This window comes from Harpia harpyja, chromosome 1, assembly GCF_026419915.1.
Source record: "Harpia harpyja isolate bHarHar1 chromosome 1, bHarHar1 primary haplotype, whole genome shotgun sequence".
NCBI lineage: Eukaryota > Metazoa > Chordata > Aves > Accipitriformes > Accipitridae > Harpia > Harpia harpyja.
In genome coordinates this window covers 45,109,927-45,124,224 of record NC_068940.1, presented here as the reverse complement: position 1 = coordinate 45,124,224, position 14,298 = coordinate 45,109,927, and the positions used below count along the sequence as shown (strand labels likewise).

The 14,298-nt window shown below is 36.9% G+C and overlaps 1 protein-coding gene across 5 annotated transcripts in view; it reads right to left on the bottom strand.

Annotated features, from left to right (window-relative positions):
- ITCH (itchy E3 ubiquitin protein ligase) overlaps positions 1–14,298 on the bottom strand; it is a 71,791-nt gene that overhangs the window by 44,415 nt on the left and 13,078 nt on the right. For 3 of the 5 annotated variants that reach the window (XR_008235694.1, XM_052790263.1, XM_052790279.1), the window contains exon 2: positions 428–518. Coding sequence is in view for 3 of the 5 variants with exons in the window: in XM_052790263.1 (XP_052646223.1) it covers positions 428–497 (70 nt within the window). In the remaining 2 variants the exon portion in view is untranslated. Of the gene's footprint in view, positions 1–427; positions 520–812; positions 1,205–14,298 lie in introns of those variants that run through there. The other 2 variants (XM_052790271.1, XM_052790280.1) reach the window with 2 other exon arrangements.

The following is a 14,298-nucleotide window of genomic DNA, read 5'->3' as shown; positions in this document are numbered from 1 at the left end:
AATTTAATGAACAGCAGTTCAGATTCACTTAGCTTGAAATGTAAAAAGATTGTTAGGAGAAAGTGTTAGATTTGGTACTACATCAAGTGCTAGTAACTGAAAGAAGTATCATAATACATTATTAAATTTCAAAGAGGACTGTTCTGTACAATTTAACAGCATTCAAGAAGAATTATTCCTTCACTTTTTTTTTTACACAAAAATGTATAATTTCAAAATACGTTTTAGATAAAATCCTGAATAAAATAGCTATATTTCTGCCAAGTAATGATGGCATAACAGCATCAATTTTATTGTGCGACTTCTCTTGGGTTTTGTACACCTCAAAACTTCCTGAAATGCAACATACTAGTAACTTCTGTTTAACTGTGGGAAAAACAGTTTTACATTTCTAACCAGAAAAGATATATTCTTTCAAAAGGCTTACCAGTGATCTGAAGCTGTGATTTCATGGAAAATCCACTGGATGGTCCTGATCTGGACCCACTGCCAGCCATAATATGGACTGGATCTTGAATCTGCATGAAGAGACAATGTAAACATTTGAATCCTCAGAAACTCAAAAATTAAATCATCTGGATTTTTGACACGTAGATACATAATACTGCAAACAAACCCACCACACAGGTTTTCTTTCTAGGTCCTTTCCATTTCCCCAAAGTACAGAAAAAGGTTTACAAAGGGCTTAGTCTCTACTGTTACGTGATCTGTAAATATTCATGTCCTAGACAAAAGAGGTCTTTTGATTTTGTCCCTTCAATTTGCCAATTAACTGAGAGTGAATGATGTTCTAATCACAAAGTTTGCTGTACCTCTTATGTCTGAAAGTATCTGCCCATTCTGAAGTAGTAAGTCCTGGATAAGAAGTTTATCTTCCTATGACAAGTATTACTTGGTTTAAAAAAAAAAAGAAAGAAAAGAAAAAGAAAACCACAATCCACAAGCATAGGGAAAAGGCTGAAAATGAATTATGAAATTAAAAAGGGAATTTCAAATTTGGAGAAACTTGCTTCTGACTGTCCTTTGTTTTCACTTGGTCAGATCAAGTCTACAGACAGGGGCTGTAATTCTTCAAAGCACTTCATTAAAAGAGGAAATACATCACTTCTGAAAGGGGGTAAGACAACCTTCATTTACAGTCCAACCTTCTCCCTTACCACACCCCAATCTTCACACCAATGCTAGCCTGATCCTCCCAGCACCACAGCAAGCAGGTATTCCTACTACATTTTGAATTTAATTCAATTCAGTATTTGGTTTTGGGGGGCAGGGGGGGACAAAGTGGACAATATGCATCACATAGCTTCGATATTAACAGACATAAATTAAATAGCGTGCTATTACATTAAAAAGACATCACTTTGGAAATACCCAGGTATCCTTGTCTCCTATGCATTTTTAAAACACATTTTCAGCTCAACATCCCTTACCAACTAAACTAGATATAAAACTACAGCAGATTACCCTCTGAAAAATGAATGGGTTACTGAAGACTCCAAATTACCTGCTGGATACAATTTCCAGACTACTTACTGCATCCGTCTCATGCCACGTTCCCTCCTTTGTGCCATTTCCTCACTGCCTTCTGTGGTCATAACCTACTGCAAAACCATTCATCCTCCTATACATCTGACCTATCTCTCTTTGGGCTCCCATCTATTGCGAGGCTCAGCTACTCTGGCCAAGGGGTTGGCTAATCAGCATGTGCAAATCTCCCAAGCCCAGTGCTGCACATCCTTGGTCAGCCACCAAATCTGAATCCCAGAGCAGATCAAACATCATGTGCCACCTCTCAGGTCATTTTCCGCACACAACATTATTTCCAACAAGGAAAGTAACATGTTAGCTTAAGCTGCCGATATCTGCATCTTGAGTACAAAAGGCTATACATATGAATTTACCAACTGGTAACACCACAAGCAGTCTAAACAAGTGCTTGTCTTATCCTCTGCATGCCATGCAAAACAGAATTTGTAAAAGGAGACCAGATCTGAATAACTCAACTTTCTTTTTAGAGGCTGCAATCTGAAGCAAAAGTCTGGATCCTGTGACAATTACTGTGAAATTGATAATTCCACAGGTATTTTGAAAGTGGTAAAATGGGAAGTTCTTGCATCCTACAGCTTGCTGATGCTAGTGTTAACTACTGGAGAATATGACTCCACCAAAAAAAGTACTAACGACTTGCTTAAATAGTATATAGTGTTATTCGTGGAGTTCAGTACTGTTAATTACAAGATTCCCAATGTGAATCACACAAATCTAAATATTGCTAGACTGAAAAAGCTTTTGATATAAGTATTTCAAAAGTAGTCTAAATTTAAAAGATTTAGAGGACAATTCTTAATTCTGATCCTGTGATTTGTTCTACCAAACTCACTAAGTATCCTTTATGCTTTAAGAAAGCAGTTGAATAGCATCTAGACCAATGTAGACATACTGGATAGCAGAAAAGCTGCTATTTTCCACCTGGAGAAATAACACTGCACATAATACAAATACAGTTACTGAAGGTAATAATTTTTAAGTGAATTTATACAGTAAGCATATATGGCATACAACATTCATTGAGAAGCACATGTTAAAGCTAACTTTCATTTCTAAGCTGGCAAAATACACTCATTAAGACAATTTTATTAATATTTGATTATTTTCATTGAGAATATGCAGAAAAATTTCTAGCAGCTTAATCACATCTGAAATGACTGTCCTGCAAACATTTGTTGAGTTAGCACATGTATATGTGCAAGTGTGTATGTAGTATGCATAGTTTTCACTAACAACTAGCTTAAGTAAAATTTCAAGAATCTATTGCCTCCCAATACTTCTAAAAAAAAAACCCCAAACACCTACATTATACATTGTTTAGGTCTCTCAGCTACCATAACATTTCTAATTATTTTTTAACAGTAAACCTGAAGAGTCTTATTTCATTGCACGCTTGCTAAAATGAAGAGGCTCTTCACTTAAGCAAGCTCCATTAGTTAACCAGGAAAAAGGAGAGCTCCACAGCAAGAAGCAGAAAGCAACAATCTACCTGTGCCCTGCACTTCAATAGGCCTAGTTCTCTTTTCATTTTTTCGAATATCTTGACTCCAATGCCTCTTCCGCTCTCCTTAACTGCCAGCTGAGAAAGACTCAGCAAACAGAATAGCTGGTTCCAAGCCAGGCATCCAGCAAGGAACAATCACTGAACTCACATTGCAGCTTTTCTCTCAGCTGGGCACTAATTTAAGTCTCTTCCCTACCATGCATGTATATACTCTATCCAGATTTTTCATAACTGATAGAAATTTAATCAACTTTGATGCCTCCATCTCCATCAATTTTTAGCTGGAATCGATCAGCAATTAAGTTTGTAGTGCAAGACACAGGAAAAGAGGAAGAAGAGGGGAGAACAGGATTGGCAGGTAGAACTGTGTACACCTCATTTTTTTAGGAAATGAGGCTAAAATACATTAATTAGTCAAATAAGAATCCATAATGATTAATGAACTACACTTTGAAGAAGCATAAAGAGATTGCAGAAGACAATAACCCCACAAATCACACGCATCCAGCTGATTACTGCATTTAAACTTAATTTTTAGCATTCACCCCCTCTTTGTTTATATAACAAATACACACACAAATCTGGTAAGAAACTACTGTATTAAGAGCTATTTTTAATGGTAACACTGCATATGATTTCAACTCAAAACCAGCCTAGGGCTACTTATAAGCTTAATCACAAAGTAAGACAACATAGACTTTTCAAGCATTATTAAAATATTTCCATTTAGTTTTATTACAATAGAAACAATATTTAGGATTCTGTGAAAAGCAAATGTCTTTAAGACAAGTGATTCTGTCAGCAACTGGATGTGAACAGGCCATGATGTGTGAACAACAGCAGGCATTTTAACTGTACTAGACCTTCAGACCCCTTGCCATGAAAAGAAGTATAATGATTGCTTTCAAACTATGTTATAATCAATCACTTTTATGAACAAAAATATAATTTGAGGAATCATTAAAAACTAGGTATGTCTGCTTCATAAATTCATTGTAATGCAACAAGTACCTCCAGAAGTTGAAACTGTCATTCCAAACAACTGAGAATACATACTCAAGTTTTTTCTGCAGTAGAAAATTACACACACATCTTCATAAATATTTAGGGATTTGGCTTGGGGGGGGTCCCTCCTCATTTGGTTTTGTTTAAAATTATAGTAAGCTCATATTGCCATTTTCTCCCTCAGATGTTGTTACCCACTTCCAAGAAACCTGCCACAAATTGAAATTTAGGAACATTAGTTGAAAGGTTTGAAAGCTGTGACAGAGAGCCCAGGCCCGCGTAACAGACACTCAGAGCATGATCAAGTAAGTATAATTTTTTTAGAAATTAACAAGACAAATTATTTGGCATATAAAAAGATATAATACAGAATTAATATCTTCTTGTCATTAAAAATAAACCATTCAAATGCTTGCCTGAATTTCTTTGTTGGCTGCATACCTACTCCCAGGTAGGTTTGTTTGTTTTTATAACATGCTACCATAATGTGTACATTATTAGATAAATTATGCTCAGCTTCATAATTGCATATGCCATTGTTTGTACTAAGGCAGGTTTGAACAAACATTGCTTAAAATAAATCCGCATCACAGTAGGAAACTTGGTCCACACATCCTTTTGGGATTCAGTTCTTCGAATTCCACCTGTAAATAGAATGCTTTCTCAGAAGGCTCCCCTATGGCATGACCTGATGCTGTTAGGCCAAACTGCATCATCTTCAGTGGTATTTTAATCCAAGACAGCAAACTTCATCACCAGATTTTTCTGAGAGTGGTGTGGAAGAAAGAAGAAATTCTAGAGGAGCACAGCCCAGATGCTACAAACACTTTCAGAAAGGAAGGCGGAAAGGGAGGATCCTCATTTATTTTTCTTTTAAGAACTCATGAGAAATAGTGCAGAGAAAAGCAGCTTTGAGTGCTTCTTGGTTAAAGCAAAGTAAGGGAAGAGGTGGGAAGGAGCTTCTTACCCCACAAAATCAGGGAGTATAAACAGAAGAAAAATGCTATCAAAGGCTTGAGAGATCTTCAGAGCGTCACACCAATTTAACTTACGGTGACTTTTTTCAGCGATGGGATCCATCTGTTAAAGAACTGACTTATCGAAGAAGGTAATTTTTTTTCATATTTATTTGAAAGAATAGAAGACACAACCACGTCAGAATGAAATCCTGTGACTCTGTATTATATATTATACATGCATAGCTTTGAATATATGTTGGCACATGCTCTTTATAATTTAAAAAATACTGAAATAATTGCACATTGTTGGCTGCTGTAAGCCTTATGTTTACTGATTAATTTTAAGAACAGGCTAAACTGCTCTTTACAGGTGTACCAATTCGAAGTGTATTTGCTGTTTCAATAGTCCAGTAAAAAAAAAAAAAGCATAATGAAAGAATTTCCTTAACATAACTAGTAATTTTAACGATGGTTTTGAAAACCATTGTGTAACACAGGAATACAGACTTTTAGAAAAAGTGTAAAATATACAAAGTTTTGTTTAAAAAAACTGCATGTAAGATGTAACATGTCCCCTTTACAAGTTGTTTGGTTTTTTTTTTTATCAACAGGTATGTGAGTTACAGACAATTAAGAAGAGATTAGACTAGATATTTCGGAGAAAGTTCAAAGTCACCTGCTTACACTAATACTGCACTTTTTTTCTGTGCGAGAAATTAAATACGAATGCTTCCTTCCCTTCCCCCAAAACACTGAAGCCTCTTTTTAATTGAAGGCATGCATATTGTGGAAAAGTTTGTTTCTCTTAAATGTTAGATATAATTACCCAGTAAGCCTAGGCAGAGACAGCTAGTTTGGCAACTTACTTGTTTAGCAAATTTGCAGTTACTTTAACTGTTCAACTTTAAAGCAAAAAGTGGTTTAACAAAGCTGTTTTTATTGTTTTACATTTTTATCATTTTTTCCCCTAAAATAAATTTTAAGGACATGGTCAGTTTTGACCAAACAAGTAAGACGACATACAGAAAGAAACTGCTGAGTAATCAACCAGGAAGAAAAGAATAGACACAGATTATAAGAATGTTGAGTACACACTGGAAAGGGAAGCAATTATGAGGTTTGCATCAAGGGATATTCATATAAAGAATGGAAACAAAGAGAGTTTTAACAGCAGAATGCAGCTTAGCTCCCTTGGCCGTTACTGCATGTGAGTAGCACTACACCTATTTACCAAAAATGCACTAAAATCAAAGTATTCTCCGCCATAATACATCTGTTGAAATTCAAAATCCAGATGCCTAAATTGTTTTTGGAGCAAATGTGAAATACAGTGCATACTGGGTCCAAAAACAGACTCCAGGTTGAATTACTGACCTGTTGTTGTCAGATCTCCACTGCTATCAATAACTGTACTCACCAGATTAGAGCCAGCACTGATATGCCAGTTAGCACTATAGGCACACCTCCCTTTTGCTGTGTACACACTAAGTTTAACTATTTACAAAGCTAACATACAGGCAGCTGTTCCGATAAGAATGAGTGAGATGCAGACTCAAAGACAACAGTTGAGCCAATTCAATATACTAGCTAAAAATATATTTGTGGGAAAAACAACTTAATCAGTTTGGGAAGCAACCCAAGTGACATGACCTTCAGAGGCTGCAATGTGGGAAAAGCAAGATATACAAACCACAAAACATAGGAGAAGAGGTGCCCAACTTCTGGCCTTTCTCTCCTATGGACTTGCTAATGAGAAGTCCTTGACACTGAAGTAGAAACTTCATCCATTATAATGTCTTAAAAATGTGTATTTTACATTTTTCCCTAATTCATGTATACAATATATACGATCCATTGGACTTTTGGCTCAACACAGGAACCACTTTCTTGTTATATCTGCTTACAGACTATCATTTCTACACCCTTTCAAAGTACAGTGATATATTGGAGTCAGAAGTCACATCTCCTTTAAATCAACAGGTCTAATTATATTTTATGACATTATCTGAACCTATTCTAAAGAACTACCATCCTGAATCTTTCTATTGGATGTTTTTCTGCTACAAGTAAACATGTCTTGTAGAGAATTGTAATGGAGATGTTAAGATTGGTATGAACAAAGAAAGAATGGAAACATGCGTATATAAATCAGAAAAAACAGTAAAAAAAAAAGGTTAAAAGAATGGCTTTTATTGATAACAAAGGACACTTCTTGCAGCAGTAAAACTGAGGAGTGTTTGTGTCAAGACCAGGGTGCCTTCACTCTGATAAGAATACAGCACAGACTGCCCAGCAAAAGAGCCTGTGCTTTGAAGGGAGGAGAGTGCCAACAGAGTTACATCACATCACATATGTCATTCCTTTTCCTGTTAGCCCAACAGGAAAACATACTGTAGCTATAAAGATATGGATATTCCAAATAAGGAAAAAACAACTAGCATTAGCCTTCGCTTAAGATTTATGGAGGCTGAAGTAAGCCAGACTCTAAAGCAAAGGAGTAGCTTAAAACAACTCTTGACTCCCAGAGGATATAAAATATCCATCTATAAAGTAGTTTGTTGTCACCAAAAGGAACCCGAAGCATGATAAATAGTTGACAGATACCATTAGTTCCATCTTCCATGTTGCACATAAGACACACTGGCTATACCACCTCAACACACACAAACATCCTGGTGCTTGTGAGTACGAGTGTGAGAGAGTCAATGAAATGTATGAGAGAATGAGTGTGAGTAGCTAAAACTGAGACTTTAAAAGTAAATACCACATTCCCTTCCTGTAAAGTCTCACACTGAGTTTTGTTATACTAATTTCCTGTGACCTCATATACAACATGAATGATAATCAGTCTGACACCATATTGATATCCTGCAATAGGATCAAAAGATGGCTCTATTCTGTGTCATGAACAGACTTAAAACTACAGTAGCAAAGACTAAGGAACTGCAGGTTAACAGCCTTAAATACTTTTTCTGAAAACACTTGGACAATTATTTATGCAACACTAATCCTCAGCGGTGATTCCTTGTTTTTCCTAAATATCTACCACTTCAAAAGAGAACTGAGCATGGGAAACTCTTCTGAATCCAAAGTTTCTAAGTTGGAAAAGCTGAAAAACATTTAACCTGACTATCAAAACAAAGAGATTGCCCAAGGAAAGACAGAATAACTCTGGAAACATTGTGGCCAGACACTCAGTGATATTCACACTGTAACTTTTACCTCAATACCAGGGATCACCAATGTTTCTTATGCAAAGTGCACAGATTAGAAAAACTGGTCCATCAACTTCAACCTGCAGAGAGAAATGCTTCCAACAACACTGCTTGCAATCCAAATTAAACTATGTCTTCAGGCCTCCCAAACCAAAGACTTACATCAAAATTATAGAGAATTCAGTCATTAGCATTTCTATGCACCAAGAAAACTGCTTGTATAACCTGCACCTCAGCAGAAATATTTCATATTACTTTTTTCTCCATACATAGAGTATTTGATACAGAATAAAAGAATTGGAAAAAAGACATGTAAAGAAACAGTACTGCAATATAAAAAATTCAAAGAAAAAAAATCATGTAATTTGACATTTTTTCCCCCTTTCAGTAATGCATCAGTAATTCCCCAACCACGAACTGTTCTTAGACTAAAACTGTGGCAGGCAGGACAAAAGGGACAGAACAGGCTTTGCCACCAACTCAGATAACTTGCCAACGAATTTCCTTCCTAACTAAAAGGATGTTAGCTTTTACTAACTTTTAAGAAATGATCAAAGAGGGGAAAAAAAGACAAAAGTGTACATGAACATCATGCTTTTTGCTTGATTCCAAAAAGCCTGGCAAGAAAAGCCACTGCAGAGAGCTGCACAAGATAATTAAAACCATTTGTGAAAACAAAGAGATAGTCTATTTTTATTTCAGCCATTTCCTTCTCATGGTATAATCCATTTCAAAGAGGACAACAATTCATATATGCAAACCACTAAGCTAAAACTGGTTCACTGCTGTAATCTTAGAAAGAGAGCAATACTTAAAATGGCTGGTTCTTAAATACTACTGTTGGAAAACACGATATATTAAATGTGGCATGCATGTTAACCCACAGTAGAAAGAACTAAACTGGTAGTAGGAAGACAGGAGAAGACAGTGAAACTGGCATTGTTGTAACTACCACAAACTTAAACAGATTTTTAAACTGCTGGATTTACTGGGATTAACTGGACATTAAGTGGATTAACCCCTGCGTTTTACAGCCGCTGCTTTTAGAAATTCATTTGGGCCTTTTAAACTCTTCTAAAAAAAAAAAAATCTTTTGTAATATTATACTTTCAACACAATGCTGCATTGACTCAGAACTGCGTTTCATCTTAATACTTCTGGGATGAGGTTTCAGGAAAATTTTTCAGTGGTAGTACACAACCAGAACAATGTTACAATCTGTGGACTGGAAAGTAAGCGGCTACCTTGCTACTCGCAAAACAAGACAAATCGTTTTTCATTCAAGAAACCAGATATTCAAGCCTTTTCCTTTTATGGCTGAAAGTACCCAGGTGTTATCATGGGCTGACAATACATTCACAAAGTAAAAGTTCATTTATAAGGGTTTGTGCTCTTTTATCCATTTCATGATGGGCAAAACTATTTTCCTAGGCCCCCTCTTCTGGAAGCTTACCCTACACATCAAGATTTTTAAATCACTGTTGGTTGCCTTTTCTTAATGGAGTAACAAATCCCTAAAGGTATGAGTACAGAACATTCTTACTTAACTTATCAAAGACAACTAATCAAATTTAGCCCCAAACCTGTCTCCATAGTAGGTGGTTGTATTGGATTTACATGGCATGGTTTTGGTAGCAGGGGGGCTGCAGGGGTAGTCACTATGAGAAGAGACCAGGGGCTATGGCCATGTTGGACAGACCCAGCTCCAGCTGGCTCCAAAACAGACCCACCGCTGGCCAAAGCTGAGCCCATCAGCAATGCCGGTAGCATCTCTGTGATAACATATTTAAGAAAAAGTAAAAAACACTGCACAGCAGCTGTGTGAGAGAGGAGTGAGAAAACGTGAGAGGAACAACTCTGCAAACACCAAGGTCAGTGAAGAAGGAGGGGGAGGAGATGCTTCCGGCAACAGAGGAGAGATTTCCCTACAGCCCATGGAGAAGACCATGGTGAAGCAGGTTGTCCACCTGCAGCCCATAGAGGACCCCACACTGGAGCAGGTGGATGTGCCCTGAAGGAAGCTGCAGCCCACAGAGAGCCTACAAAGGAGCAGGCTCCTGGCAGGAGCTGCAGTCCATGGAGAGGAGCCTGTGTGGGAGCAGGTTTTCTGGCAGGACCTGTGGACCATGAGGAACCCATGCTGGAGGAGTGTGTTCCTGAAAGACTCCACCCCATGGAAAGGGACCCATGCTGGAGCAATTCTTGAAGAACTGCAGCCTGTGGGAAGGACCCACATTGGAGAAGTTTGTAAAGGACTGTATCCCACAGGAGGAACCCCACGCTGGAGCATGGGAAAAGTGTGAGGACAAAGGACTGGCAGATACAAAGTGCTACGAACTAACCGCAACCTCCATCCCCTATTCCCCTGTGCCACTCAGAGCAGGGAGGAGGTAGAAGAGTTGGGAATGAGGAGTGAAGTTGAGCCTGGAAAAAAAGGGGGGAGTGAGGGGGAAGGTGTTTTTAGTTTTGTTTTTATTTCTTTCTATCCTGCTCTATTTTTAATTGGCAATAAATTAATCTTCCCCTAGTCAAGTCTGTTTTGCACATGATGGTAACTTGTGAGTGATCTCTACAGCTTATTTTCAGTCTTATTTTCTTCCTCTTCCAGCTGAGGAGGGAGAGCACAGCTTGGTGGGCACCTGGCAGCCAGCCATGGTTAACCCATCACACTGGTCTACTGTGGCCATCCCATTTCAGCTGCACCACATTTCTTTTAGGATGGTTTAAAGGAACTTCAGCTTCCAACGTACAAACTAAACTCACGATCTGAAAGCTACCAGCTGACAGTATTATGATCAGAGAGCTTATGCCCTGAAGAGGTGAAGGTTCCAGAACTGGGGGTTCTGGATTGACTACATATTGACTACATAGTGAACCAACTTCTCAGAATGAGCAATATTATTCTTTCATAGGGAAATATCCTTTTAACACCTCCAAATACCAAAGTTCCTCTGACCTTATACAATTCCTGTTATTAGGACTGTTAGACTGTTATTATAGATCTCTAACAAAAAGGCATCAAGTTCTAGCAATTAGAAGTCTCACATCTTGTAGAAATTAACTACAGAATTATTCTACTTCCTTGCACTGTGAACCATGTCCTATATGGAGCTTTGCGGAAACAGAGGTTAAAAAAAAATAATTTGTGCTGTATCTTCAGGGACGGCCTTCCTCAGAGAGGAATAAAAGACAGCTACGAAGACTGAAGCAATGTAATCGACAGACATCTATTGACAGAGCCCTAAGGGGCAAAAAATCCTTTCATATTTCACTCTTAAAAAACAACATTGTTTTATTTCCAGGTTTCTAAAAAGAAAGTACCTACAAAGTATAAACAACATTTTCCAGTGGTAACATTAGAAGAAAATTTTCTCAAGGGAAAAGCAGATAGTGTGGCCAGATAGTTACAAGCAGTCACTGTTAAACTGTGCACTAACAGTAAGCTGGTCCAGTATCCAAAAGCATTTAGTGCTTTCTTTGAATTGCAGCTGCTTCATAAACACAATATTCTACAGCATGCAGCCTTGGTTACAGTTTACCTGAGTAAGATTGTACCCTAACTGTAGAAATACATGCATTTGTTTCGTAATTTGGAGATTATGTTTCTCAACACTACTCAAATTTTATCACAAAGGACAACTTTGAGCACAAAGAAGTATTGAACAGAAGTCCAAGATAGTTACTAAACAGTGTTGCCAAAAGCAGCAGGTTTTTTTGTTCTGTCTTCCCTATACAATCGCATTGAGCCTTACAGCTATGTTTATGCTTCAGCTGGCTCTGGGGCTAAGAGGTTCCTACAAAGCAAAAATCGCAGTCTTGAGCATCTCAGTCAAATATTAACGTTGGTGTAAGCAACAGGTTATTTTAAACCTTACCATGAAAGCATGAAAAGGAAATCTTCTGAACAACTTTACCCAGTCTCTTTCTGCCTGTTGCTATGGGAAGGGGAAGGAAAGAATTTATCATCTGGAGGCCTCCACTTATCACTGCTTTAGCTACGTGACACAGTAGTGAGAAGAGATGGTCACGCAAATCCACAAGCCATAAGCTACTTATTCATGTTATTCAATTAATTTTTAATTAGGGCAATGAAATAATCTTAACATGATCACTCAGAGCAAAAACATTTAAGTCAAAATTGTAAGCTATTTTTTCCCCTTTAAACAATTTTCTTACTTGTAATCTATTAACTGATGATTGCCTGCAAGAGGTATTTCAAATTACCTCCCTTTTACCCATCTTTTTGCAGTTTTAACAGTTTGCCTGAAATGCAAGAAGTTAGTAGGAACAGTCAGGAAAAACACAAATTAACATTTCCATATTTAAAGCAAAGATATTCAAGGATTAAAAGTTATTTCACAGAACACATGAATAAAACTTGAAAAGATAAAAAATGTACCACAAACCCCAAAATTTTGCCTGTTATGAAGTGCGCAGAAAATTAAGGACAGGTATACAAAATACATAGAACAGCCACTGACTTTAAAGTCGTGGTACAAAGCCTTGTGAAAAATTTCACACAGGATGAGAAAAGTTTGCTTGGTTTTACTCTCAGACATATCTGAACATAGTCTAAACAACTGTCAAGCAGCATTTATATCTTCCCTCTCAGAACCTTCCTACGTTTATTTTCGTTCTCCCCTATGCTGTGCATTTTAAAAAAAAACTAACTAAAAATTATCTGAAAGTAACATAAATGAAAATGTGTTACTGAAAGAGTATATGAGGAAACAAGGGTATCTTAAAATGAGAACACACTTCTATGAATTACTTTCTAATTTCCTCCCAAACGTTTTTTTTATAGAACTGAACAATAATTTAGGCTGAAAAGGACCTCTGGAGGTCATCCTGTCCAACATCCTCCCAAAACAGGGCCAACTTCAAAGTTAGACCAAGCTGCTCAGTGTCGCATAAAAATGTTCAGTTCACTAAACTAGCAGCAAGATATAAATTGTAATAAAGTTATCTCAATAGATATTCAAGTTTCCAGATACACTAACAACAAAATGAGTGGCTCTGTGGTTTTACACTAATGCATACCCTATTTTCCTAACGCATAAATGTGCACAAATGCCTTACATGCTTAGCATTTCAGGCCTTTCACATACCCCTGCTATACTGCTACTAAAACATATGAACAGAAACAAAACATACTTAACATGAAAGTTAATATATGAAGTTACCTAAAGATGCATTCCTTAGAAATTTTATTCCTCTTGATACTTGCAATAATAGGGAGAAATAGAGTGAATAAAGATAAACAGGTGAACTCCAAAGACAACTGCCTCTTCTACCCTAAGCAGTCACCTTCCAATCAAGTTCAATTACAAGCCAGCTTTCATTTCTTAAGATACTTCTCACAGTCAAGATAATTTACTTCTTTCAGGACTTCATGCAAACCATAAATCAAACTGCTTTACTAAAACCAGAGGGCAAATCTAATAGTTCTAAAAATAAAGAAAAACATTTTACATGACAAGATTTATTTTGTTACTTGATTTAATGCTTAGAGATGTAATAATTTTTCCAGTATATGTTTGTACATTCATTTCATATGGCTCTCAGTTGAAAGACTGAGAAGAGCTTCTAAGCTAACTCCTTCTGAAGCATTCTTCATCTCACTGTTTTCCAAGAATAGTTTTGGGTTTAATTAATGTTAATAGCTAGTCCTTTAACACCTTAGGATGTGTTTCCCTGCACGTTTTGTTAATAAAAATCCATATAAATGCTTCCCTTTCTATCAATCTAGGTTTCTTTTTGGTTTGTTTCTTTTTTCTTCTTGAAGACTTTTACTGCTTCTTCATTTTCTACACTTGTTCATATTGTACACATTCAAGGAAAATGAAAATAATTCCTTTCTAAAAGTTGTATTTAAAAATAGAAATAGGTCTATTCCCTTTTAGCTTATATTAGCTTATTCCACTGTCTTATGGCTTCTAAGCTTCACTGAGGGAAATACTTGCCAAAACAGATTCCTATTGTGTTACAGACAGATTCTTCACCTCCTGTACTCTAATCTTTCTAAAAACTCCTTGCACACACCTTTCAGAAATACTGTAGTCAACCT